Source organism: Ciconia boyciana, unplaced genomic scaffold (genome assembly GCF_034638445.1).
Source record: "Ciconia boyciana unplaced genomic scaffold, ASM3463844v1 HiC_scaffold_37, whole genome shotgun sequence".
Lineage (NCBI taxonomy): Eukaryota > Metazoa > Chordata > Aves > Ciconiiformes > Ciconiidae > Ciconia > Ciconia boyciana.
The window spans coordinates 124,633-150,094 of record NW_027328405.1 but is presented as its reverse complement, the minus strand read 5'-3'; the positions used below and the strand labels follow the sequence as shown (position 1 = coordinate 150,094).

The following is a 25,462-nucleotide window of genomic DNA, read 5'->3' as shown; positions in this document are numbered from 1 at the left end:
GAGATGCTATTAGGAAGGCCAGCTCTGACACAGCGCTAGGCACATTTACAGAAGGCCTCTGGCTCACACAGCTCAGGCTCTTGCCTCTGGAGAAGCACGGTGACTCCAAAACCTGGTTTCCAAAGATAATGTTCAAGCAGAGAAGAAAAGAACCAAATAATCAAGCCTGGCCTGAGACAAACTTGGAATCGCCTGTGGAAAGAGAAGGGCAGCTTATTCCTGCTGCAACAGCAGACAGTGGATCAGTCTCTTTAGTGCCTCTTTGAGCTCCTGATTCCTCATGCTGTAGATGACGGGGTTCACTGCTGGAGGCACCACTGCATACAGAACGGCCACCACAAGATTCAGAGCTGGGGATGAGATTGAGTGGGACTGCAGGTAGGCAAACATGGCAGAGCTGGCAAACAGGGAGACCACGGCCACGTGAGGGAGGCATGTGGAAAAGGCTTTGTGGCGTCCCTGCTCAGAGGGGATCCTCAGCACAACCGTGAATATCTGCACATAGGACAGGACAAGGAAGAGAAAACACCCACAAGCTATGCAAAGACTGACCACAGTAAACCCAGCTTTCCTGACGTAGGAGTCCGAGCAGGAGAGCTTGAGGAGCTGGGGGATTTCACAGAAGAACTGGTCCACAGCATTGCCTTGGCAGAATGGAATGGAAAATGTGTTTCCAATGTGCAGCACCGCATTGAGGAAACCACTGCCCCAGGCAGCTGCTGCCACTTTGATGCAAGCTCGGCTGTCCATGATGGTCACATAGTGCAGGGGTTTGCAGATGGCTACATAGCGGTCATAGGCCATGACAGTCAGCAGATAATACTCTGAAGAAACAAAGAAGAGAAACCAAAAGACCTGGGCAGCACATCCTCCATAGGAAATGGTCCTGGTGTCCCAGAGGGAATTGGCCATGGATTTGGGGACAGTGGTGGAGATGGAGCCCAAGTCGAGGAGGGAGAGGTTGAGGAGGAAGAAGTACATGGGGGTGTGGAGATGGTGGTCACAGGCTATGGCGGTGATGATGAGGCCGTTGCCCAGGAGGGCAGCCAGGTAGATGCCCAGGAAGAGCCAGAAGTGCAAGAGCTGCAGCTCCTGCATGTCTGCAAATGCCAGGAGGAGGAACTGGGTGATGGGGCTGCTGTGGTTGGACATTTGCTCCTTCCAAGAGTGCGTGACTGTCCAAGGAGGAAAAGACAAGTTCAAACAGACCTGCTTGAACAAAACCCATTGCATTTGACACAGAAACTCTGCCCATTGCCTTCCTAGTTCTCTGGGGGACATTCTGTCAGGTGTCTAGCTGGAACTCCAGTTTGTGCTGGCTGCGTGCGCTGTGAGGATCAGAGTCCTCTGCCCATGGGTCCAAAGGAGGTAGTCCTGCTCTGCAGCAGTGTTAACACAGAGGTGGCAAAAAGCCTTTTGATTGTTGTTCCAGGGGCAGGACGCCCTGAGCTGACTGAGGAGGGCTTAGTCTTGTCACCCAGCAGGTATATTCCTCTTGACCACCATGAGAGGTGAAATGAGGACCACGCCCAGCTGCTTCTTGGAGGCAAGAGGACAGTATTCATAGCCTCCTACTTTTCCTTCCTTGACAGATTTCAATCTACCACTATCAGGTCTCTTGCAAGGCAAGGAAAGGCAGGAGGCAGAGGTGACGTGGCCCATTGCAGAGGGCTTTATCCCTGTCCACACATCAATACACCGCATCCACTATTTCTCCAGGCACTGGCTGGATAACAGAGTGCAAGACATGCCTGCATAGAAATGTAAGCTCCAATGCATACATTTTTCAAGAGGTGAAGATTCAGCAGTTTCACTGCCTGTTTTGCAGGGAATGAGGTTGCGTAGGTGAGTAGAGACTCTAGAAGAGTAGACTCGTTTAGGTACCTGTGTCTGGTGTTCATTGCAATGGTAGAAATTCTCAGCTTTTCCTTAGCTCTCAGGGTAAACACTGGGCAGTCCCTCGAGACCAAAAAAGCTCCCTGTAACCTAGTGCAGCCTCAAGAGAGCGGGTGCACTCAGTGGTCTTGCTCACAACTGCCCTGTGCTGGCACCTCTCTCAGCTAGAGGACGAGTGCACTCAGAGCTCACTCTGCAAAGGAATCTAGACTGTGCAAAGAAGAGAGGAGTCCAGTTTCAGAGGGCAGATCTCCAAAGAGCTGTCTCGTTCTCAGCCCTGATAGGGAGAGAGTGGCAGGGAGGATGTGAAGAGGCTCCTGACTCAGATGAGCAAACCAGGGACTGTCAGCTACCAGAAGGACCTTCCAGGAGAGCTGTGCTCTTCTGCAGCACTAACCAGAGCCTGCCAGGACACGCCAGGGGGACAGGCAGGTGTCCTGAAGGTGGGGCTCTCTTTAAAAGAGAGTGGGCTCATTCCCCAACCCCACACACTGCATTGCCACAGCTCCACACTTTAGAAGTGGGGTTGGACATCTCACTGCCGTAAAGGAAGTCACCTGCATGGAAGGACTCTCAGGGCCAGTAGCTGAACCGCAGCTGAGCGCCCTGCCCTTTGTCCCATCGATCTTGAAAACAGGGACCAGAGCAGCAGGGAGAGATGGAGAAACAGGGATCATCGCCGTGCTCCTCCTGCCAAAGGAGGCATGGAGAGAGCGAGAGACAGGCGGGCTCTCAGGAAAGCCTTCCCCCGTATCAATGTCCGGATGGTGACATTGCCAGCCAGTTGCTGTCAGCCCCTTTGTCATGCAGCAGGAAAAGAGCATGTTGCGGGAGAGATGCACCTCTCTTCTGCTGGAGACCTAACTGCAGAGGAGGAGGCTCATGCCTTAGACCTCATGGCCTGGAGGGTAGAGCACTCTGTTGGGTGGGAGAGGAGACAAGGGGGGCCATGCTCAGAGGCAGATGTCTGCACCGGACAGGCTGAAAGGGCATCGTCCAGATCCCGTCTCCCACGGGAGACGGAGGAGCAGAGCTGTTTCTCTGCTCCTGTGCCTTTTCCCTGTCCATGCTCACAGACCCCATCCCACCCTCTGTGTGCTCAGTTCTGCCCTCCAGAAACCTCCCGGGAGAGAGGTTTTCAGGAGCAGCTCTGTGTTTGCAGCTGCTAAGGAGCAGTTCAGAAAAGCCCCGATGAGAAGGATGGCAACTGCCAAGGAGATGTTGGTGCTGCCTATAGGTTGGGGGGGCAGGGGAGGCTGAAGGGACTTCCTGAGGTTCCTCACACACCCCTTGATCTTTCAGAGTAACATTTTAGGAGTCTCACCCCCAAACCTAAACCCCTAATACTGTTTCCATCTCACTGTTGACAATGGGGGAAAACTGAAAAACAAAAAACCCCCCAAACCCCCAAAACCCAAACCCAAAAGCCAAAGCAACCCAAAGTCAGGCAAGAGCTTTCAGGTACCTGGTGACTTTACCTTCCCCTTGAAAAGTCCCCATCTAGAAATGGTTAGCTAGAGCTGTGAGCATCCCCGTCCCACATAACACCCTCCGGATGGAAGAATGACCCTGCCCTGCCAGGGGTTGCTCCTTCCACCCAGACCTTCTGCAGTGCTGTGGGGAGTTTGCCCTTCTCAATCACCCCTGAGAAGCTGTGAGAGCCATCCTGACAGATCCCATGCCCGTCAGATGTGGCAGCTTCGGAAGACCTCTTTGGGAACAGCAGCTGCACTGCCCTGCAGCCAGAGACTTACTGTGTCAAGGACTGGGAAGATCTCTCCAGCTATGAGCCCTCCTCCGTCCTCCCACCCCAGGCTGCCTTTTACTTCTCTCCGAGCTGCTCATCCTGTCTCGTCACCTGCAGGCAGTGCCCTGAGCCCTGCTGCTCTTTGCAGAGGAGCTGCTGCTGGACTCAGCTGTCTTTCTGCAGGTGCCATGCATCCGTTGCCATGAGCTCTCTCAGTCCCAGGAGCTTGTGCCAGCCCAGGAGCACAAGGGCAGCTGAAGGTGTGACTCTCTGTGCCCCACAGACTCCTTGAGAAGCTCCCTGGTGTCCAGTGCTGACAAAGCAGCAGGGTCCCTCCTGGGGAACCTTCTTGGAAGGAGGCTGAACTAAACACCTACATCGTGTCTCTAATCTGGGGAGAGAGCGGTGGAGCCCAGCCCTGTGATTTGTCCTTTCAGAGAACGGTTGACTAAAAGAGGTGACAAGTTCTCCCTCTGAAAACCCCTATTCCTCCCCAAATACTAGGCAGTGAGAGGGAGGGGTTTGTTTCCCCATGGAAGGCAGTGATGCAAATGAGTCGATGCAGAAGTCAGACTTTGGTTACAGGCTTCCAGGCTCTCAGGTGATTCATCTCCCTCCAGTTCATGCCACAAACCCACAGGAGTTGTGATTCCCTTTCCCTCAGGTCAGGTGCGCAGAAAAGAGGTGTCTGCATGGGAGCTCCTTGACTAAGCTCCCACTAGAGTCAATGGAGATGGAGGGAGGGAGTCAGTTGCTCACGCAAAGCCACTTGGTGACATTTCAGGGGTCTGCTGGGTTGAGCATGGCCAGCCACTAAGCATGCACCCATTTGTTCCCTTGCTCCCTTCCCCCCTTCCCCAGCAGGATGGGAGAGAAGTGAAAAAGCCCCCCTTCATCTGGGTGGACAGGGCTCTGAGCAGCGTGAACGAGTGAAAGCTGTCCCTGAGCAATGGCAGGGGGTTGGACTACATGATCTTTAAAGGTCCCTTCCAACTAAATCCGTTCTATGATTCTATGAAGAGACCATGGTACTGCAGGGGCTGCACCCAAGAGTGCTGAGAGAACAGGTCCATGTCACAGTGAGGCCATCGTGTATCATCCTCGACTGGTCGTGGAGATGAAGGGAACTATCTGGTCATTGGTGAAAAGCAAATGTTGCACAAAAAGTGTGTCACAGAGCATGTCCTCCTGGGTCACATTTCTGGGCCATGAAGAAGACAGTGACTGAGAACAGCCAGCATGGCTTTATGTAGGGTGGATCACACCCAAGCTACACTTCTGCCTTTTCTGATGACAGGCCTGGATTTCTGCATCAGGGAAGAGCAGTAGATGTCATTTCCCTTGCCTTGAGCAAGGCTTTTAACACCATCCCCCACAGGAGCCTTGTCTCCAAGGTAGCACATAATGGGCTGCATTGGTGAATATTTACGTTGGTAAAAAGTGGTCAGAGAGTTGCTCTCGGAAAGTCAGTTAATGAGAAATATTCCAGCTGGAGGCTGGTGGCAAGGGGAGTCCTGGAGGGTCCTGGGACCCCTCTCGTTTAACATTTTTCTAATGACCTGGAGGTCTTTCTTGTGAAGTCTGCAGGTGGTACCCAGGTGGTGGGACTGGTTGACACACCAGGGCAAGGCTGCCATCCAGAAGGACCTAGGTAGGCTCAAAGGCATGGGCCAACAGGAGCCTCATGAAAACCAGCACGGAGAAATGCAGAGCCCTGCACCAGCGGTAGACTGAGCCCCTGCAATGGGACAGGCTGGGGACTACCTGGCTTGGGAGTAGCTCTGCAGAAAAGGTGCTGGAGTTCCTGAGGGCCATTAGGCAAAAGACAAGTCAGCACTGAGGAAGGCCAGCAGTGTGGTGGGCTATATGAAGAGGAGCATAGCCAGGAGACTGGGGATGTGTTGATCGTCCTCTACTCAGGACTCGTTAGACTACAGGTAGGTACTGCATCCAGATTTGTGGCCCTCAATAAAAGGGAGAGAGATGAGGAAACTGAAGTGAGTTCAGCAGAGGGCCACCAAGATGGTCTAGGGCTGGGGCACTTGCCTTCTGAGAAGGGGCTGAAGGAGCTGAGCTTGTTCAGCCTGCGGAAGGGAAGGCTTCAGGGGCACCTCAGAGCAGCCCATGGCTTTTGAATGCCTGCATCTTGGTAGCAGACAGAGCCAGACTCTTCACTGTGATGCATAGTGCAGGATGAGGGAGAAGTTCAAGCTTTTCCCCATCCTGCCGGAAGGGCCGGGCCCCTTGTTTCACACAGTAGTCAGGGTCAGGTGGGGGTGCAGATAGTTTGAGTGGAGGAAATGCCTTGGGCTCCAATGAAAGCTCAACATTTGAACTGCACAACTCCATTGGCTGCAATTAGACATGAGTTAGGTGACGCAACTGTGAATTTACACCTAGCTGGTCGAGTTTTCTTAAGCATCTCACCGAGAAAAGCAGTGGTGGGGAAGAGGAGAGCACTCCCTAGTTTCCCAAATCCCAGGGTGGTTGCCAAGCCATCCCTTTCTTATCCTCTGCCATCCCATTCCCTGGGAAGCACATCTGGTGGAGCTCCAGACTGTAAGCGTTGGGGTGTCTGTATGTTTTGCATGAGACAAGTCTTAATCTGCCTAAAGGCCTATCTTTGCAAAATAGCAGTCCGCGTCTCCATTAGTCCTGCCGAGCATCTTCTGTAGGCAAGGTCGAAGTAACCGATATGATCACCACCAGGCAGGATTTCCCATGCTAAAGCGCACCTCTAAAATGGATCAGAGGGTGGGCTTGCAAAACTGACACCGTGAGTCTTCAGGTGGCACGGGCACTGCTGATTCCTCCTCCAGGAAGCCGCATAAAAGAAGCCCCTGGGGAGCGCCAGGGAGCAGGAGCGCTGCAAACAGTAGTTTGCCCAGCGCTTTGCATGGAAGGGCGCGTGAGAAGGGCAGAGCACTCTTCCAGTTGTGGGGCTGCTGCCTGCTCTGCTCAAACACAGGCTTAGGCTGCAGCCCCAATGGTCACCCCAGCTAGCTGTCAGCTGTGCAAACCTACCCAGCAGCTTGAGGTCTCCAGGGAATTAGAAAGGCTTCTTAGGCAGTGCTTTGAGGTCATCAGAAGCATGGTGGCAGCAACCAGGTGAGGGCTGTGCTCTGCAGCAGCTGGGCACCCTCTCCCTAGCCAGCCTAGCCTGGGATGAGTGGAGGTGGCCACTCAGACAGGGCTTCCTCTCAGGGAAGCTGCTGTCCAGGTGGAGGGCTGTAAAGTCTGTACCCCACGCTCCTGGGTGGAGGAGGGTGCAAGCTCCACCTGCGCAAGGTGTGCTCTGGTGGAGTCCCTCAGGCAGCGGGTGGAGGAGCTGTGGGAAGCAGTCAGGAGGTGATGCTGTATAAGAGAGGGGGAACAAGAAATAGACAGAATCTTATTTGAGGCATTGCAAGAAGAAATATTGGAACCCCATGGCACTGACCTCCAAGGACTACCAGGCAAGGAGTGTCAACAGTGAATAGACAGCATCTTGGAGAAGGAGGCACCATGGTCTCTGGTGACCCATGGCAGCAGGATATCACGTCCAGCCGTTTCCCCCTGCGTACCAACCAGCAACAGATACAAAGTCTTGGCAGTACATGAAGCCAATTGGCAAGATTCACAGGGACAAACCTCAGCAGTTGCCCATCCTATAGAGGAGCTTCATCCATCGGAGCTGCCCCTTGACACAGAGGCCATCCTCCATCCTCGTCCTCCCTGTCACTCTCTCCGGCACAGCCTTTATCCCTCCGCTGCAGCAGCCCAGGTGAGCAAGCTGTGCCACCACATCTCATTTCATCCAAAAGTGTCACAGTGCTCAGAATCTTCAGCTTCAGCATTGTGAGTGGCCCAGAGGCTCCATGCATCTTTGGCATAGACTGCCTCAGGAGAGGGTATTTCGAGGACCCAAAAGGTTTTACCAGTGGGCTTTTGGTATAGCTGCCTTGGAGACGGAGGAAATTAAACAGCTGTCCACCCTGCCCAGTCTTTCGGAGGACCCTTCTGTTGTGGGGTTGCTGAAGGTCAACGAACAACAGGTGCTGATTGCTACCACAACAGTGCACTGGCAGCAATATCGCACCAACCAAGACTCCCTGATTCCCATCCATGAGCTGATTCATCGACTCGAGAGCCCAGGAGGGATCAGTAAGACTCACCCTTTAACAGTCCTGTATGACCAGTGCAAAAGACTAATGGAGAGTGGAGACTAACAGTAGATTATCGTGGCCTGACTGAAGTCATGCCGCCACTGAGTGCTGCCGTGACAGGCATGCTGGAACTTCAATAGGAACTGGAGTCAAAAGCAGCCAAATGGTATGCTACAAGTGATATTGCTAATGCATTCTTCTCAATCCCTTTGGCAGCAGAGTGCAGGCCACAGTTTGCTTTCACTTGGAGGGGTGTTCAGTACACTTGGAATCGACTGCCCCAGGGGTGGAAACACAGCCCCACCATTTGCCATGGGCTGATCCAGACGACACTGGAACAGGGTGAAGCTCCAGAACATCTGCAATACATTGATGACATTATCGTGTGGGGCAATACAGCAGAGGAAGTTTTTGAGAAAGGGAAGAAAATAGTCCAAATCCACCTGAAAGCCGGTTTTGCCATAAAACAAAGTAAGGTCAAGGGCCCTGCACAGGAGATCCAGTTTTTAGGAATAAAATGGCAAGATGGACATCGTCAGATCCCAATGGATGTGATCAACAAAATAACAGCCATGTCTCCACCAACTAGCAAAAAGGAAACACAAGCTTTCTTAGGCGTTGTGGGTTTTTGGAGAATGCATATTCCAAATTACAATCTCATCATAAGCCCTCTCTACCAAGTGACGCGGAAGAAGAACAATTTCAAATGGGCCCCTGAGCAACGCCAAGCCTTTGAACAAATTAAACGGGAGGTAGTTCATGCAGTAGCCCTTGGGCCAGTCCAGGCAGGGCAAGATGTAAAAAACTTGCTCTGCACCGCAGCCAGGGAGAATGGCCCTACCTGGAGCCTCTGGCAGAAAGCACCAGGGGACACTCGAGGTCGACCTCTAGGATTTTGGACTCGGGGATACAGAGGATGCGAGGCCCGCTAGATTCCAAATGAAAAAGAGATATTGGGGCAGCATATGAAGGGGTTCGAGCTGCTTCGGAAGTGGTTGGTACTGAAGCACAGCTCCTCCTGGCACCTCGACTGCCAGTGCTGGGCTGTGTGTTCAAAGGGAGGGTCCCCTCTACACATCATGCAACTGATGCTACGTGGAGTAGGTGGGTTGCACAGATCTCACAACAGGCTCAGATAGGAAACCCCAGTCGCCCAGGAATCTTGGAAGCGATCATGGACTGGCCAGAAGGCAAAGGTAGGAAATTTGTAGGAAAGCATCGTATTGTAGGAAAGCATCGGAGATGGAAAGCTGCTGTATGGAGTCCTATATGACCAGTTGTAGAAACTGCTGGAGGTGAATCGAGCAATTTGCAGAACTAAAGGCCATCCAGCTTAGCATTAAACATTGCTGACCGAGAAAAGTGACCAGTGCTTTATCTCTGTACTGACTCATGGATGGTGGCCAATGCCCTGTGAGGGTGGTTACAGCAATGGAAGCAGAGCAATCAGTAGCAAAATAATGCTGCCTGAGTAGAGATCCTGGTTGTAAAAGTACGTCACGTAGATGCTCACGTCCCCAAGAGTCGGGCCACTGAGGAACATCAAAACAACCAGCAGGTGGATCAGGCTGCTCAGATTGAGGTGGCTCAGGTGGATCTGGACTGGCAACAGAAGGGTGAATGATTTACAGCTCTGTGGGCCCATGGCACCTCAGGCCATCAAGGAGGAGATGCAACACATAGGTGGGCTCATGACTGAGGGGTGGACTTGACCATGGCCACTCTTGCACAGGTTATCCATGAATGTGAAACATGCGCTGCAATCAAACAAGCCAAGCGGTTAAAGCCTCTGTGGTGTGGAGGACGATGGCTGAAATATAAATCTGGGGAGGCCTGGCAGATCCATTATATCACACTCCCACACCCCCGCCAAGGCAAACGCCATGTGCTTACAATGGTGAAAGAAACGGCCGGATGGCTGGAAACATATCCCGTGCCCCATGCCACTACCTGGAACACTCCTCCTGGGCCTTGGAAAGCAAGTCCTATGGCGACATGGCACCCAAGAAAGAATTGAGTCAGACAACAGACTCATTTCCAAAACAACCTCATAGACACCAGGGCCAAAGAGCATGGCACTGAGTGGGTATATCACATCCCCTATCATGCACCAGCCTCCGGGAAAATCGAAGGATACAATGGGCTGTTAAAGACTACACTGCGAGCACTGGGTGCTGGGACGTGCAACCATTGGGATACACATTTAGCAAAGGCCACCTGGTTAGTCAACACCAGGGGATCCGCCAATCGAGCTGGCTCCACCCAATCAAAACTTTTAGGTACAGTGGAGGGGGATAAAGCAGCTGCACAAGCCAGCTGCATTCTCCTGCCCTCTTACCTACCCAGGCACATCTGACATCACAAGCACCTGCACAAGCCAGCTGCATGCTCTGGCCCTACTGCCTACGGTGCCACCAGCGTCATCACAAGGAGATGCAGGCGCCAGGGGCGACCTCTGGCCCCGTACCCTACTTGCGTCATGTCACATCACAAGCACCTGCACAAGCCTGGGACCTGCTCCTGCCCTAAGAGCTACAGAGCCACCAGTGACATCACAAGCCCCCGCACAAGACGCGCGCCTGCTCCAGCTTTATCTCATACAAAGGCACATGTGACCTCGCAAGCACAGGAAGAAGCCAAATGCCTCCTTCTAACCCAGTGCCTACTCATACACCTATGACCACACAAGCACCAGCACAAGCCAGGCTTGGGTTCCTAACCTATCACCCAGTCAAGCACATATGACATCACAAGCACCTGCGGAAGCCAGGTGCATCCTCCTGGCCTATCAGCTACTTAGCCACCACTGACATCAGAAGCAGCTGTACAAGCCAAGTGCCTGCTTCTGCCCTATCACCTCCTCAGCTACCTATGACACCACCAGCACCCGCACCAGCCAGCTGCATGCGCCTGACACCACTGCTACAGAGCCACCAGTGACGTCACAAGCAGGTGCACAAGCCAGCTGCAGACTGGCCTATCAGCTACTCAGCCATCAGGGACATCATAAGCAGCTGCACAAGCCAGGGACTTTCTCCTGCCCTATCAACTACTTGTGAACATGATGTCATAAGCAGCTGCACAAGTCAGGGGCCTGCTCCTGCCCTATCACCTGCTCAGTCAACTATGACATCACAAAAAGGTGCAGAAGCCAGGGGCCTGCTCCTGCCCTAAGAGCTACTCAGCCAACAGTGACATCACAAGCACCTGCGGAAGCCCGGTGTCCATTCATACCCAACCAGGGACTTAGCCACCAGTGACATCAGAAGCAGCTGTACAAGCCAGGGGCCTGTTTCTGCCCTATCACCTACTGAGACACCTATGACATCACGAGCACCTGCACAAGCCAGCTGCATGCTCCTGCCTTACTAGCTGCAGAGCCACCACTGACATCACAGGCACCAGCAAAAGCCAGGTCTTCCTTCCTACCCAAACAACTACCAGGACACCAGGGACATCACAAGCCCCTGCGGAAGCCACGTCTGGCTCCTGCCCTGTCACCTACTCAGGCACCTATGACATCACAAGCACCTGCACACCCCGGGGTCCTCCACCAGTTTTCTTACTTGTGCTCTTCAGATTCTCTCCCCCATAGAAGCGGGGGGTGAGGGGGGAGGGGCAGCGAGTGGCTGCGTGGTGCTTAGTTGCGCACAGGGGCTAAACCACGACAGTGAGCAAGGAGGAAAAGTCTTCTGTCAGCAGCCCAAGGAAGTCTGCAGGGCAATGAGCCAGTTCCTGTGGGGGACTGTAATTGCCCTGGCATCCGCGGACCAGGCAAAACAAGGTGCAAACAGTCTGGAGCACCGTGGGACAACTTCTTAATACAGCTGCCCAGTGGGCCAACAAAGGCCCTGGGTGCTCACCTGGATCCGCTACTGGCAACCAAGGACGAGCTGGTCAGGGATGTGATAATCACGATAAACAATTCCTCACACACACACACACACAGAGACTGGAAATGGGAAGGAAAGAAATGATTTAGGGACAATACTGTCTGAGGGGTCTTGCCATTGGATGATAACAGTTAGAAAGGAGAGAAAAAGTATTGTTCTAACAACTTCATGCCAGACTATAATACTGAGAAATTATAACTATCTTGCCAAGGAAGAATGAAGGAAAGGAGTAACATCAAAGAAATAGAGTTTACCATCATCAAGACGAGGAAGACCTTCTTTTAGAGCATGTTACTGCTGCTGTTCTTAGTTCCAGTAGAAATAAGGCAAATCACAGGGTGGGTTGGCCCCAGCTGGCAGCTAAGCCCCCAGGCAGCTGCTCGCTCAGTGCCCCTGAGCTGGAGGGGGGAGAGCATTGGAAGGGCAAAGGGAGAAACAGTCATAGGTCAAGACAAAGGCAGTTTAATAAGTGAAGCAAAGGTGCGTGCGCAAGCAAAAGAGAGTAAGGAATTGCTCTCAGTTTGTTTTCCTTGGTCTGCCTTTGCTGAGGGGACTGAAGGGGCTCCTCTTTTTATCGAGCCATAGAAGGGTTTGGGTTGGAAGGGAGCTGCAAGGTGATGTAGTTGCAAGCCCCCTGGCACAGGCAGGGAAAGGGGAAGCCGTCCCTGGGTGGGCTCGAACCACCATCCTTTCGGTTAACAGCCGAACGCGCTAACCAATTGCGCCACAGAGACTCCCAAAGTGAGCTATGAAGTGCTTCCCTTCGGCAGGCAGATGTTTGGCCATTGCCAGGGAAGCAGAGCTTTGTCACCCAGAGTGGTGACTTGGGAAGAGAAAGACCAGAACCCGGAGTGTCCACCCTTCATCCTTCTTTCCCTGAGCACCAGACCTCCCCTCCCATGGCATTTCTGGTAGCAGTCCTCTCTCATTCCCTGCCCTCTGCACACCATCCATCTGCAATACAAAGGTGGGCACCAAAGGAACTCCTCCTGGAGCCTTGCACAAGCACTTAGACCTCCAAGAGCATAGAGGTGCCTCGGCGAGGTCCTCCCCTCACCAAGATGCACTTCCTCACCTGGTGTTTTTAGGATGCACGCATGGTGACAGGAGAAACGTGGTCATCCCCTGAGGATGACACGGAAAGCCTTGAGAGCTTCTTAGCTTCTCGGGTAGTGATCAGGTAGTGATTGGCAGTGCATACGGATGCGAGAGATGGTGTAGGGAACTCGTCAAGAAGCAAGGTGATGGTTGAGGGCTTTAGCAAATCCTTCCAACCTTGTGTGAGCCCAGCAATGGAAAGCCGTTGATGTCTGTGGGTGGAGGAGGAATAGGTCTGCCCTGGGAATGTGGCTGAAGGCCCCTGCACAAAGGAGAGGTTTCCATCATGTGTGCATGCCTCAGCCTGGGAGATGGGGAATGCCCTCTGCTGTGGGGTGGCTAGACAGTGCTCAACATGCCCCATGAGCTGACCTTCCCCTCTTCCTCTCCTTCACTCCCCAGCCTTGGACGCACCTCAGGAAGCTTTTCACTGCTTTAGCGGCCGGTTCATTCTTTCGGTACCTGCAGTTCAGGAACTTGGCATCAGAGGGCTCCTTAACATGCAAAATGCCATACCAAGCCAAGTCTCCCTGCAGAATTCTCCCTAATGCTTCAAGTCTTGTGGGGCTGAGTTGAGAGACTCCAGGAGTGCAGCCAATCGGAGAAGATTTCAGTAATAAATATCAATACAACAGGATGTCTTCTTTCACCACTTTTCTTTACTTTTCTGCTTACAGAACAAGTGATATCAGCCTTCCCCAATTCCTATTCATCTCCTGATGGGTCTCCTGATGAAGTCTGGACATGTAGGAAAAGGAAGATCCTTTTTGTACAACATGGTGTGGGCAAACTCTGTCCCCCCCCCACCTGCCACACACCCTGCCATTTCTATCATCAGCCACCTGGGACTTGCATCATGCTCTCTCAAATCCAAGCTTTTCCCACCATAGTCTGCAGCTGAAGGTGCATTTGCACCAGTTCCCACCTGCTGTAGTTGGAGAACCAGCTGTGCAGTCACAGAAGGATGGTTCTTACCTGCCAAAAAAAAAAAAAAAAAAAGGAAAAAAAAGGAACAGTTCAATAAAAAATAAAAGACATTCCTCAGCTGCCTATGAAGACCAAGTTGCCTCCACTGAAGTCCACTTTCCACAGTGGGTAACCTTAGTGGAAGACCTTCAGCGAGATACGTAGGAAGGGACAGGGAGGAACATAATTCAGGATTTGGCTGAAGGCACCATCAGGCAGACTGCAGAAAGTTGAGAAGGGGGCCCTTGAAGGAGCACATGCGGAAAGATGTGACAGGGTAGTGAGAGTCAATGCAGAGGAAGATCAATATTTCTTCTCCTGAACGTAGTATACGGGCTGGAAATTTCCCTGTTGGCACCATGGCATCATGTCACCCACATTAACTGTGGTGATTTCCGTGTATGGGGCTTTATTTATCAAAGACCCCAGGCATGGGTCAGTGAGTTGAGGCACCACAGCTGTGAGCTGCAACTGCCTTGGGCACAACTTGTCCTGAGACCAAATCTCTCACTCCCTGCTTGGTAATGGCACTAACCAGCCATCTGTCAGACAAACGTGGGCACCAAACGAGCTCCACCCACCCGAGCCTTGCACAAGACTTGGATTCAAGGAGGACAGATGTGCCTGAGGGAGGCCTTCCCCTCACCTAGAAGCCTTTCCCAGACTGGTGCTTTGGGATCCATGAATGCTGAATGGAGAGACATGGCCATTTCTGGAAGGGGGGATGGAAAGCCTTGCTGGGAAACCTGGCCGCTGCCTGCTGCAGGTCCAGGGAATCACCCTCCAAGGATGCACAAGTTGCTGAGGAAGCTGTCTCAAACCAGAGACTAACCGCAAGAGCAAGGCCTACGTTTCACCCACGGACCCAACCTTTCCATTTTGCTCTTCCCAGGGAGTTCTCAATCCAGAACGTTGGCTTTCCTCATTGGTCTCCAATGGTGATTTGTTTTTCTTATTGATGGTATCACCTACCCATCCGCATGTTGCATTTAGGCAGTCTTGCTTCTTCTCCGGGACTCATCGTGTAGAGCTAAGACATATAATCATAGAAACAGAGAATCCTATAATCATAGAATGGTTTGGGTTGGAAAGGACCTTAAAGATCATCTGGTTCCGACCCCTCTGCCATGGGCAGGGACACCTTGCACTAGACAAGGTTGCTCAAAGCCCCATCCACCCTGGCCTTGAATACTCTGTCCAACAGGTCCATGTCTTGCTTATGCTGGGGGCCCCAGAGGTGAACACAGTACTCCAGGTGCGGGTCTCATGAGAACAGAGTAGAGGGGGAGAATCACCTCCCTCGACCCACTGGTCACGCTTCTTTTGATGCAGACCAGAATGTGATTGGCTTTCTGGGCTGCGAGCGCACATTGCCGGGTCACGTTGAGCTTCTCATCAACTAACACCCCCAAGGCCTTCTCCACAGGGCTGCTCCCAATCCATTCTCCACCCTGCCTGTATTTGTGCTTGGGATTGCCCCAACCCATGTGCACGAACTTGCACTTGGTCTTGTTGAACCCCATGAGGTTCACACGGGCCCACCTCTCTAGCCTGTCAAGGTCCCTCCAGATGGCATCCCTTCCCTCTAGAGTATCAACCAGACCACTCACCTTGCTGCCATCCACAAACTTGCTGAAGGTGCACTCAATCCCACTCTCCATGTCGCTGGAAAGGCGTTAAACAGTGCCAGTCCCAAAACCGACCCCTGTGGAATGCCACTCATTACTGGTCTCCACTTGGACATCAAGCTGTTGACTGCAACTCTTTGAGTGCAACCACCCAGACATTTCCTTATCCACAGACTGGTCCAGCTGTCAAATCCATGTCTTTCCAATTAAGACACAAGGATGTCATGTGGGACAGTGTCAAATGCTTTGCATAAGTCCAGGTGGATGACATCAGCTGCTCTTCCTTTATCCACCAATGCTGTAACCCCATCGTAGAAGGCCACCAGATTTGTCAGGCATGATTTGCCCTTCGTGAAGCCATGTTGGCTGTCACTAATCATCTCCTAATTTTCCATGTGCCTTAGCAGAGTTTCCAGGAGGATCTGCTCCATGATCTTGCCAGGCACAGAGGTGAGACTGACTGACCTGTAGTTCCCCGGTCTTCCTTTTTCCCTTTTTAGAAACGGGGGTTATGTTTCCCCTTTTCCAGTCAGTGGGAACTTCACCAGACTGCCACAACTTTTCAAATATGATGGATAGTGGCTTAGCAACTTCATCCACAAGTTCCCTCAAGACCCACGGATGCATCTCATCAGGTCCCATGGACTTGTGCACATTCAGCTTCTTTAGATGTCTGACACCTGATCATCTCCTATGGCGGGCAGTACTTCATTCTCCCAGTCCCCGCCTTTGCCTTCTGCAACTTGGGTGGTGTGGCTTGAGCACTTGCCAGTTAAGACTGACGCAAAAATGTCATTGAGTACCTCAGCCTTCTCCATATCTCAGGTAACCAGCTCTCCCGTTTCCTTCTGGAGAGGGCCCACATCTTCCCTAGTCTTCCTTTTATCACTGACGTACCTATAGAAGCTTTTCTTGCTGCCCTTGACGTCCCTGGCCACATTTAGTTCTATCAGGGCTTTAGCGTTCCTAACCTGATCCCTGGCTGCTCAGACAATTTCTCTGTATTCCTCCCAGGCTACCTGTCCTTGCTTCCACCCTCTCTAGGCTTCCTTTCTGTGTTTGAGTTTGACTAGGAGCTCCTTGTTCATCCATGCAGGCCTTGGGGTGTTTTTGCCCAACTTCCTCTTTGTTGGGATACATTACTCCTGAGCTTGGAGGAGGCTTAAATGTTAACCAGCTTTCTTGGGCCCCTCATCCCTCAGGGCTTACACAGGACCATGTGCAGGTGACTTTTCAATATCTCCAAGGGTGGAAACTCCACAACCTCACTGGGAAACCTATGCCAATGCTTGCTCACTCTTACAGTAAAAACAGTCTTTCCTGATGTTTGTAGGGAACCTCCTGCATTTCAGTTAGTGCCCATTGCCTCTGGTCCTGTCAGTGGGCACCACTGGAAAGAGCCTGGCTCCATCCTCTTTGCACCCTCCCTTCAGGTATTTATATACATTCATAAGATGCCCCCTGAGCCTCCTCTTCCCCAGATGAACAGTCCCAGCTCTCTCAGCCTCTTCTCATAGGAGAGATGCTCCAGTCTCTTCATCATCTTTGTGGCGCTTCATTGGACTCTCTCCAATATGTCCATGCCTCTCCTGTAGTGAGGAGCTCAGAAATGGACTCGAAGTGTGGCCTCACCAGTACCAAGGAGAGAGGAAGGGTCACCCCCTTCAACCTCCTGGCAACATTTGTCAAAGAGAGCCCAGGATACCATTCACCTCCATTCCTGCAAGGGCACATTGCTGGCTCATGGGCAACTTGGTGTCCACTAGAAGCCCCAGGGCCTTTTCTGCCAAGCTCCTTTCCAGCTGGGAGACACCCAGCATAGCCTGGTGCATGGGGTTCTTCCTCCCCAGGGGCAGGACATGGCAGTTCCCCTTGTTGAACTTCATGAGGTTCCTGTCAGCCCATTTCTCCAGCCTGTCCAGGTCCCTCTGGATGGCAACACAACCCTCTGGTGTATCAGCCACTCCTCCCAGCTTGGTGTCATCAGTCAACTTGCTGAGGGTACACTCTGCCCCATCATCCAGATCATTCATGAAGATTTTGAGCAGGATTGGACCCAGTACTGAACCTTACGGTACACTGCTAGTTAGTGGCTTCCAGCTAGAATTTGTATCACTGATCACCGCTCTTTGGGACCAGTTGTTCAGCCAATATTCAACCCACCTCACAATGATCATCCAGCACACACTTGGTTTCCAGGATTAGCTGCTCCATTGTGTTCCCATGGGTCAAGATGAGGCTGACTGGTCTGTATCTCCCTGGGTCCTCCATCTTGCCCTTCTTGAAGATAGGACTGGCATTTGATTTCATCCAGTCTTTGGGCACTTCTCCCAGTCATCATGAGTGACTAAAGATTCTCAAGAGTGGCCTTGCAATAACATCCCCTGGAGGGGGAATATCTCCAGGCATCAGGGATTTCATCAGGGAATGAGAGGAAAGTAAACCCAAAAATGTTGTGGGAGGGAGAACTGAGAAAACTCCGTATCATCCTCTCCAACGCAGACCCTTTTCCTCTGAGCAAGCCCCCTTGCCTCCTCTCCCAGCCAGCAAAGCCTCTGCCCTCAGGGCTGTGGGGTCCAAGGCACTGAGCCACCTCCTCTGCAGCCAGAGCTCCAGCAGAGCCTTGGGGCAGCTCTCCAGCATCTTGCCCATTTCCCTCTGAAGAGCACAGAGGCTGAGAGCAGCTGCCCAGCAATGTTGATGTCATCCCTTAATGACATACCATCACTAGGACACTTGGCTATCTCCTTGAGGTGTCCTTCCAAGCTGTGAGCTGCCCTCCAGCATGCAACTCTGCCCCATAGCACCTTTGTGTAATCTGAAAGCCCCGTGGAGAAGCGCAGAGATGTTATGAATGAAGAAATGGTGTTGGGTTGGTGAAATGAGCCATGTGTAGTTTTGGCTACAAGTGAGGTGCTGAGACCTTGAGAAGAGGTGAGACATTTAATGGCCTGCAGTGGATCCCTCTGCTCTTGGCTGTGGCTGGTTTCTTATCAGGGTGACATATGATTGTGATCTCCTCCTTCATCTCAGGTCTGGCACCTGCCCCTACCATTCCTATGAACCCACTGCTGCAGAGCAGGGCTGATTCCTGGGCAGCCAGTCAGCAGAGGCTCTGCTCCTCATGGCACACTCAGCCAGTACAATCCAGAGCTCCAGCCATGGAGGTGAAGGAAGGTCTCCTGAAAAGGGAAAGGGGGTGAGTGCAGCAGTGGGGAGGATCCATGAGAAATTCCTTTCATTTTCTCAGAGAACTCTCTCGTAACTCCTCATTCTCTTTTCCCTCTTGAACAGTGTCCCATGCCCTGAGGCAGCAAATGGCCAAAAGCAGCTCTACCCCCAGTTCCTCCTTGTGGTGTCTGCAGATACACGGCAGCAGAAGCTCTTGCACTTCCGGCTCTTCCCAGGCATCTCCCTGTCTGCCCTTCTGGGCAGCATGCTCATCATCACCACCATCGCCTGCGACCACTGCCTCCACACCCCCATGTACTTCTTCCTCTTCAACCTCTCCCTCCTCGGCTTGGGCTCCATCTCCACTGCTGTCCCCAGATCCATGGCCAATTCCCTCTGGGACACCAGGACCATTTCCTAGGGAGGATGTGCTGCCCAGGTCCTTTTCTTTCTCTTCTTGATTGGAGGGCAATATTTTCTTCTCACCATCATGGCCTATGACCACTACATTGCCATCTGCAAACCCCTGCATTACGGGACCCTCCTGGACAGCAGAGCTTGTGTCCACATGGCAGCAGCTGCCTGGGGCAGTGGTTTCCCCTATGCCATGCTGCACACTGCCAATACATTTTCACTACCGCTGTGCCAAGGCAATGCCCTTGACCACTTCTTCTGTGAACTTCCCCAGATCCTCAAGCTCTCCTGCTCCAACTCCTACCTCAGGGAAGTAGGACTTCGTGTTGGTAGTGTCTCTCTTGCTTTTGGGTGCTTTATTTTCATTGTGCTGTCCTATGTGCAGATCTTCAGGGCCGTGTTGAGGTTCCTTTCTGAGCAGGGATGGCACAAAGCCTTTTCCACGTGCCTCCCTCACCTGCCTGTGGTCTCCCTGCTTCTCAGCACTGGCATGTTTGCCTACCTGAAGCCCCCCTCCACCTCCTCCCAATCACTGGAGCTGGTGATGGCTGCTCTGTACTCGCTGGTGCCCCCAGCGTTGAACCCCCTCATCTACAGCATGAGAATCCAGGAGCTCAAAGACACACTGAAGAAGCTGATTCAGCCACTTGTCTTTCAGCAGCAATAAGCTGCCCATGTCTCTTCACAGGGATTTCCTCTTCATCTCAGGAACCCCCTTTGCTTTGGGCATTTGGTTTGTGATAATCATGGCTGTCCAGTAATGTCTGCATTTGCTTCACTTCTGCAGAGACATGAACCCAGTCTGTCTGACCCAGCGACCTTTGTACATGTCTCTGGCATGATGGTACAGGTGGTCTCCAGTGTTGCACCTCTGTAATAAAAAGGGATTTCCTCAGTGCCAGTGTCCAGATGTTGGCCTTCTCTTCCCCTACACGGGGGGACATGATGCCCCTACAAGACTGCTGCTGTTCCTGGCTTCTCCATGGGCTCAGGGGAGGAGGGTACGGGGCGATATGTTGAGGAAGGATGCCTGACCTGGGTGACCGCTTCCCATGGAGATGGTGAATGGTCAGGACGGGTCTGCCTGGGACTGTCCACCCACGGCTTTCAGGCACCACAGCCCGCTCACTCTGCACAGCAGCACCATCAGCTCAGGGCTCTGCACGGAGCACGGGGAGGGAGCCCGAGTGGCTGGCCAGGCCAGCACAGATACATTCCCATGGGGAAAGGCTGTCTTGGGACAGGGATGTCCCTGGAGAAGAGGAAATGAGCAACTCCGTGTTTCCAGGGGGGAAGAAATGACCAAGAGAAACCTTTTTCTGCGTGCACCAGCTCGAGGCAGGCTGCTCTGTTGCTGGGGAGGTGAGAAGAGCCGAGTGGCTGGGCCGGGCTGGAAAGTGCCTAGCAGAGGACAACACCAAAATTAGCTGAGCTGTGTGACCATGCAGGGTGAGGACTCACACCAGGGGGGTTTGTGGTGCAGAGCCAGGGTTCATGGACTGGGGCCGAGACATGCAGGCACAAGGGAGAGGAGGCCGGGCTGGAACAGTATTTGCAGCTTCATTGCTTGGCCATCCAGGGGACAGGGTAGTGATGGGACCATGAAGCACCGTCCAGAGGGTAACAGCAAAGACAGGTACAAACAAGGAATTCATGTGCATTGACTTCGTTGTGCAGGTATGATTTTGGGAAAGGCAAATCTCACCTGAAGCTGGCTGCAAGGAAAGTCAAGAGCAAAAAGAAGAGCTTCGCTCGCTCACTAGAGACCGAGGCTGAACAAGGAAAATGCAGGGCTGCTGCTGAATGGGGAGGGTGAGTTAATAACAGAGGATGCAGATGGGGCTGAGGGACTCCATTTGCCTTAGACTTTACCAAAAAGGTCTCCAGGAGTCTTTGCTTATGGGAAGATCGCAAGGAGGAGGAGAACACGTATTGGCAGGAGCCTCAGGAATTCCCACAAGGACAAATGCCAGTTTTTGCCCCTGCAGGGCACTAACCACGGCACTGGCACAGGCTGGGGGCATTCTGGCTGGGGAGCAGCCCTGTGGGATTGGTCCTGGTGCTCAGCGATCTGGGCAGGAGGCAGCCGTGTGCCCTGAAGCAAGGGAGGCCAACGGCGTCCTGATTGCTATGACCAGGAGCATGGCCAGGAGATTGAGGGAAGGGGTTATCCTGAATACTGCATCCATATTTCAGATCCCCAATACAGGAAAGGTGTTGGCAAGCTGGAGTGGGTTCAGTGAAAGGCCGGCCCCCAGGATGGTCAGGGGCTGGAGCACTTGTCTTGTGAGCAGAGGCCAAGTGGCCAAGAGGCCTAGAAGGGAAGGCTTAGGGGGACCTCATCACAGCCTGCCATTACCTATGAGGAGGTCATGGAGAATAAAGAGCAAGGCTCTTCACCATGGTGCATGGTGGGAGGACAAAAACAATGGGTGGAAGGTGAAAGAGGAGAGGTTCAGCCTAGACATAAGGAAAAAACTTTGTCACCATCAGCTCAACCAAGCATTGGAGCAGGTCACCCAGATAGGCTGTGCAGTCTCTGTCCTGGGAGGTTTTCAAACTACGACTGGTTCAAGCTCAAGCTAAAACCATTGAGTGCTTTTAATAAAAGGCACAGCACATAAAATGCTGTGCATATAAAATGTCCAGTGCATATAAAATGCACTGGACATCGGCCCTTCCCATGGCTCTCCAGATATCCAGCTCCCCTTGCTCTTTGTCCCTTCAGACACCACCAAACTATCTTGTGGCTGCTTTGAGCTTCAGGGAGTTAGAAGCTTGCCCCATCTCTGAGAAGTCTCATTAACTCTGGAGTCAACTCCTTAATTATGTTTCTATCTGCCCTTTCCTAGCTCTCTGTCTAAAACAGTTCTCGTACAGATACCCCTTGTGGAAGATGGACCTCATTCGATGCAGCTTGGACTTGGCATACAGTTGAGAAGAGTGTTTTAAAGCTTCTTGAATTGCTGCTCTTACTTCTTCTGTAAACAAAAAAATAAATGAAAATGACCTTAAAAAGTAAAAATCCTTTTCTCTTAAAAGCTCCTTGAACTCTTCCTCTTTAACTACCATCCTGAAACCTCTCCAATTAGCTGTAGAAGTCTTGAAGACTTGAAGAAAATTATGGCAAGAGACAAGGCACCTGAGGGCTCTCTGCCTTCTAATGAGCCCCATGGTGTAGTTGATGCTGAGTCCATGCAGCGGCAATGCTGAGAGGAGGTTGCACAAACTGCTCAAGGAGTCAAAGTCAGAAGCAAACGCTGAAGTTTCTTGGAGTATTAATGAGCCCCACTGAGGGCCGTTGCCAATGCAGCCTCCCCATGGACTCGTTAGAGCAGAAAATTGGAGGCGGTGATGCCAGGCAGGCAAAGGCAAAGTGCCGGTGGCTCTGGTGCGGAGTAAAGCCTTGGTGTGTTTTGTCAAGCCGAATGCCAAGCCCTGACCCCAGCCCCTCAGCAGAGAGAGCCTGTCCCTCACACATGGCTCAGGGCTCTTCATGGGATGGGGAGGGGGTGTGATGCCAAGTGAAGGACAACAGTATGACACCTCCTGTGCAAGGAGGCAATGTGGCCTCAGTGCCATGAGGGCAATGCGTCTCCTCATAGGCCTTGGTGGCAGAGACATCAGCCATAGCCAAGGGGGACCAAGACCTCAGTTCTGTCAGGGCCTTTCAGCCTTGCCAGCACCCTTGGCCATCTCCACCATAGGCTGTCCTACACTGTCCCATGCCTGCGCCTCTTTCCCTGCAGGCTGTAGATATCCAACACACTTCCCCACCTTGCTCTCACCCCGCCATGTCCCTACCTTTACTGACGTCCCTCCATCCTCACTGGCTGCTCCTTCAAACACAAAATCACGGGCTAACCCAGACTCCCTCTCAGTGACCTGTTGTGCCAAAGCGCTACCCTTCAAGAGACATTTCTGTCTCCTCACGTCCATCTGGACAGCCACAACTGCACTTTCTTGCGGTTTTCCTTTCTCACGCTCTTTCCCACTACCAAAAAACATGCAATTATCTCTCAAAGTAACCATCAAGCTTTCCCAGGCTACTACTATACTCCCCTGAGCCTCCACTTCATGAGGCCAATGCAGCCCCCACCTCCCAGCCATTCCACACATGGCCCCTAACCCCATCTTGGCAGACCTCCTCTGGGCCCGCGACACTTCCTCCCCACTCCTCCAGAACAGGGAACCCCACACTGGGACACACTATTCCAGATGTGGATACACCAGTGATGAGTCAGGGGTGGGGGGTGATAACATCCCTTGCCTGACATTTGTCTGACAGATGGCTGGTTAGTGCCATTACCAAGCAGGGAGTGAGAGATTTGGTCTCAGGACAAGTTCTGCCCAAGGCAGTTGCAGCTCACAGCTGTGGTGCCTCAACTCACTGACCCATGCCTGGGGTCTTTGATAAATAAAGCCCCATACACGGAAATCACCACAGTTAATGTGGGTGACATGATGCCATGGTGCCAACAGGGAAATTTCCAGCCTGTATACTACGTTCAGGAGAAGAAATATTGATCTTCCTCTGCATTGACTCTCACTACCCTGTCATATCTTTCCGCATGTGCTCCTTTAAGGGCCCCCTTCTCATCTTTCTGCAGTCTGCCTGATGCTGCCTTCAGCCAAATCCTGCATTATGTTCCTACCTGTCCCTTCATACGTATCTCGCTGAAGGTTTTCCACTAAGGTTACCCACTGTGGAAAGCGGACTTCACTGGAGGCAACTTGGACTTCATAGGCAGCTGAGGAATGTCTTTTATTTTTTATTGAACTATGCCTTTCTTTTCCTTTCTTTTTTTCTTTTATTTGGCAGGTAAGAACCATCCTTCTGTGACTGCACAACTGGTTCTCCAACTACAGCAGGTGGGAACTGGTGCAAATGCACCTTCAGCTGCAGACTATGGTGGGAAAAGCTTGGATTTGAGAGAGCATGATGCAAGTCCCAGGTGGCTGATGATAGAAATGGCAGGGTGTGTGGGAGGTGGGGGGGGGACAGAGTTTGCCCACACCGTGTTGTACAAAAAGGATCTTCCTTTTCCTACATGTCCAGACTTCATCAGGAGACCCATCAGGAGATGAATAGGAATTGGGGAAGGCTGATATCACTTGTTCTGTAAGCAGAAAAGTAAAGAAAAGTGGTGAAAGAAGACATCCTGTTGTATTGATATTTATTACTGAAATCTTCTCCGTTTGGCTGCACTCCTGGAGTCTCTCAACTCAGCCCCACGAGACTTGAAGCATTAGGGAGAATTCTGCGGGGAGACTTGGCTTGGTATGGCATTTTGCATGTTAAGGAGCCCTCTGGTGCCAAGTTCCTGAACTGCAGGTACTGAAAAAAAAGAACCGGCCTCTAAAGCAGTGAAAAGCTTCCTGAGGTGTGTCCAAGGCTGGGGAGTGAAGGAGAGGAAGAGAGGAAGGTCAGCTCATGGGGCATGTTGAGCACTGTCTAGCCACCCCACAGCAGAGGGCATTCCCCATCTCCCAGGCTGAGGCATGCACACATGATGGAAACCTCTCCTTTGTGCAGGGGCCTTCAGCCACATTCCCAGGGCAGACCTATTCCTCCTCCACCCACAGACATCAACGGCTTTCCATTGCTGGGCTCACACAAGGTTGGAAAGATTTGCTAAAGCCCTCAACCATTGCCTTGCTTCTTGACGAGTTCCCTACACCCTCTCTCGCATCCGTACGCACTGCCAATCACTGCCTGATCACTACCTGAGACGCTAAGAAGCTCTCAAGGCTTTCCCTGTCATCCTCAGGGGATGACCACGTTTCTCCTGTCACCATGCGTGCATCCTAAAAACACCAGGTGAGGAAGTGCATCTTGGTGAGGGGAGGACCTCGCTGAGGCTCCTCTGTGCTCTTGGAGGTCTAAGTGCTTGTGCAAGGCTCCAGGAGGAGTTCCTTTGGTGCCCACCTTTGTATTGCAGATGGATGGTGTGCAGAGGGCAGGGAATGAGAGAGGACTGCTCCCAGAAATGCCATGGGAGGGGAGGTCCGGTGCTCAGGGAAAGAAGGATGAAGGGTGGACACTCCGGGTTCTGGTCTTTCTCTTCCCAAGTCACCACTCTGGGTGACAAAGCTCTGCTTCCCTGGCAATGGCCAAACATCTGCCTGCCGAAGGGAAGCACTTCATAGCTCACTTTGGGAGTCTCTGTGGCGCAATTGGTTAGCGCGTTCGGCTGTTAACCGAAAGGATGGTGGTTCAAGCCCACCCAGGGACGGCTTCCCCTTTCCCTGCCCGTGCCAGGGGGCTTGCAACTACATCACCTTGCAGCTCCCTTCCAACCCAAACCCTTCTATGGCTCGATAAAAAGAGGAGCCCCTTCAGTCCCCTCAGCAAAGGCAGACCAAGGAAAACAAACTGAGAGCAATTCCTTACTCTCCTTTGCTTGCGCACGCACCTTTGCTTCACTTATTAAACTGCCTTTGTCTTGACCTATGAGTGTTTCTCCCTTTGCCCTTCCAATGCTCTCCCCCCTCCAGCTCAGG

At 52.4% G+C, this 25,462-nt stretch overlaps 2 protein-coding genes and 2 non-coding genes across 4 annotated transcripts; 2 read left to right on the top strand and 2 right to left on the bottom strand.

Annotated features, from left to right (window-relative positions):
- Positions 1-213: 213 nt before the first annotated feature.
- Positions 214-15,406, bottom strand: LOC140645712 (olfactory receptor 14C36-like). Its single transcript, XM_072849178.1, has 3 exons — positions 15,356-15,406; positions 14,718-14,775; positions 214-1,175 (listed from the first exon to the last, which is right to left on the bottom strand). The coding sequence occupies exons 1-3, from the start codon at positions 15,404-15,406 to the stop codon at positions 214-216; spliced, it is 1,071 nt and encodes a 356-aa protein (XP_072705279.1).
- TRNAN-GUU (transfer RNA asparagine (anticodon GUU)) lies at positions 12,342-12,415 on the bottom strand. Its single transcript has one exon. It is a non-coding gene; the product is annotated as a tRNA-Asn (tRNA).
- Positions 15,407-19,034: 3,628 nt separating the features above from the next.
- On the top strand, positions 19,035-19,625 carry LOC140645711 (olfactory receptor 14C36-like). The gene has a single exon (XM_072849177.1). It carries the CDS (start codon positions 19,035-19,037, stop codon positions 19,623-19,625), a length of 591 nt encoding a protein of 196 aa, XP_072705278.1.
- Positions 19,626-25,120: 5,495 nt separating this feature from the next.
- Positions 25,121-25,194, top strand: TRNAN-GUU (transfer RNA asparagine (anticodon GUU)). The gene has a single exon. It is a non-coding gene; the product is annotated as a tRNA-Asn (tRNA).
- Positions 25,195-25,462: the final 268 nt, after the last annotated feature.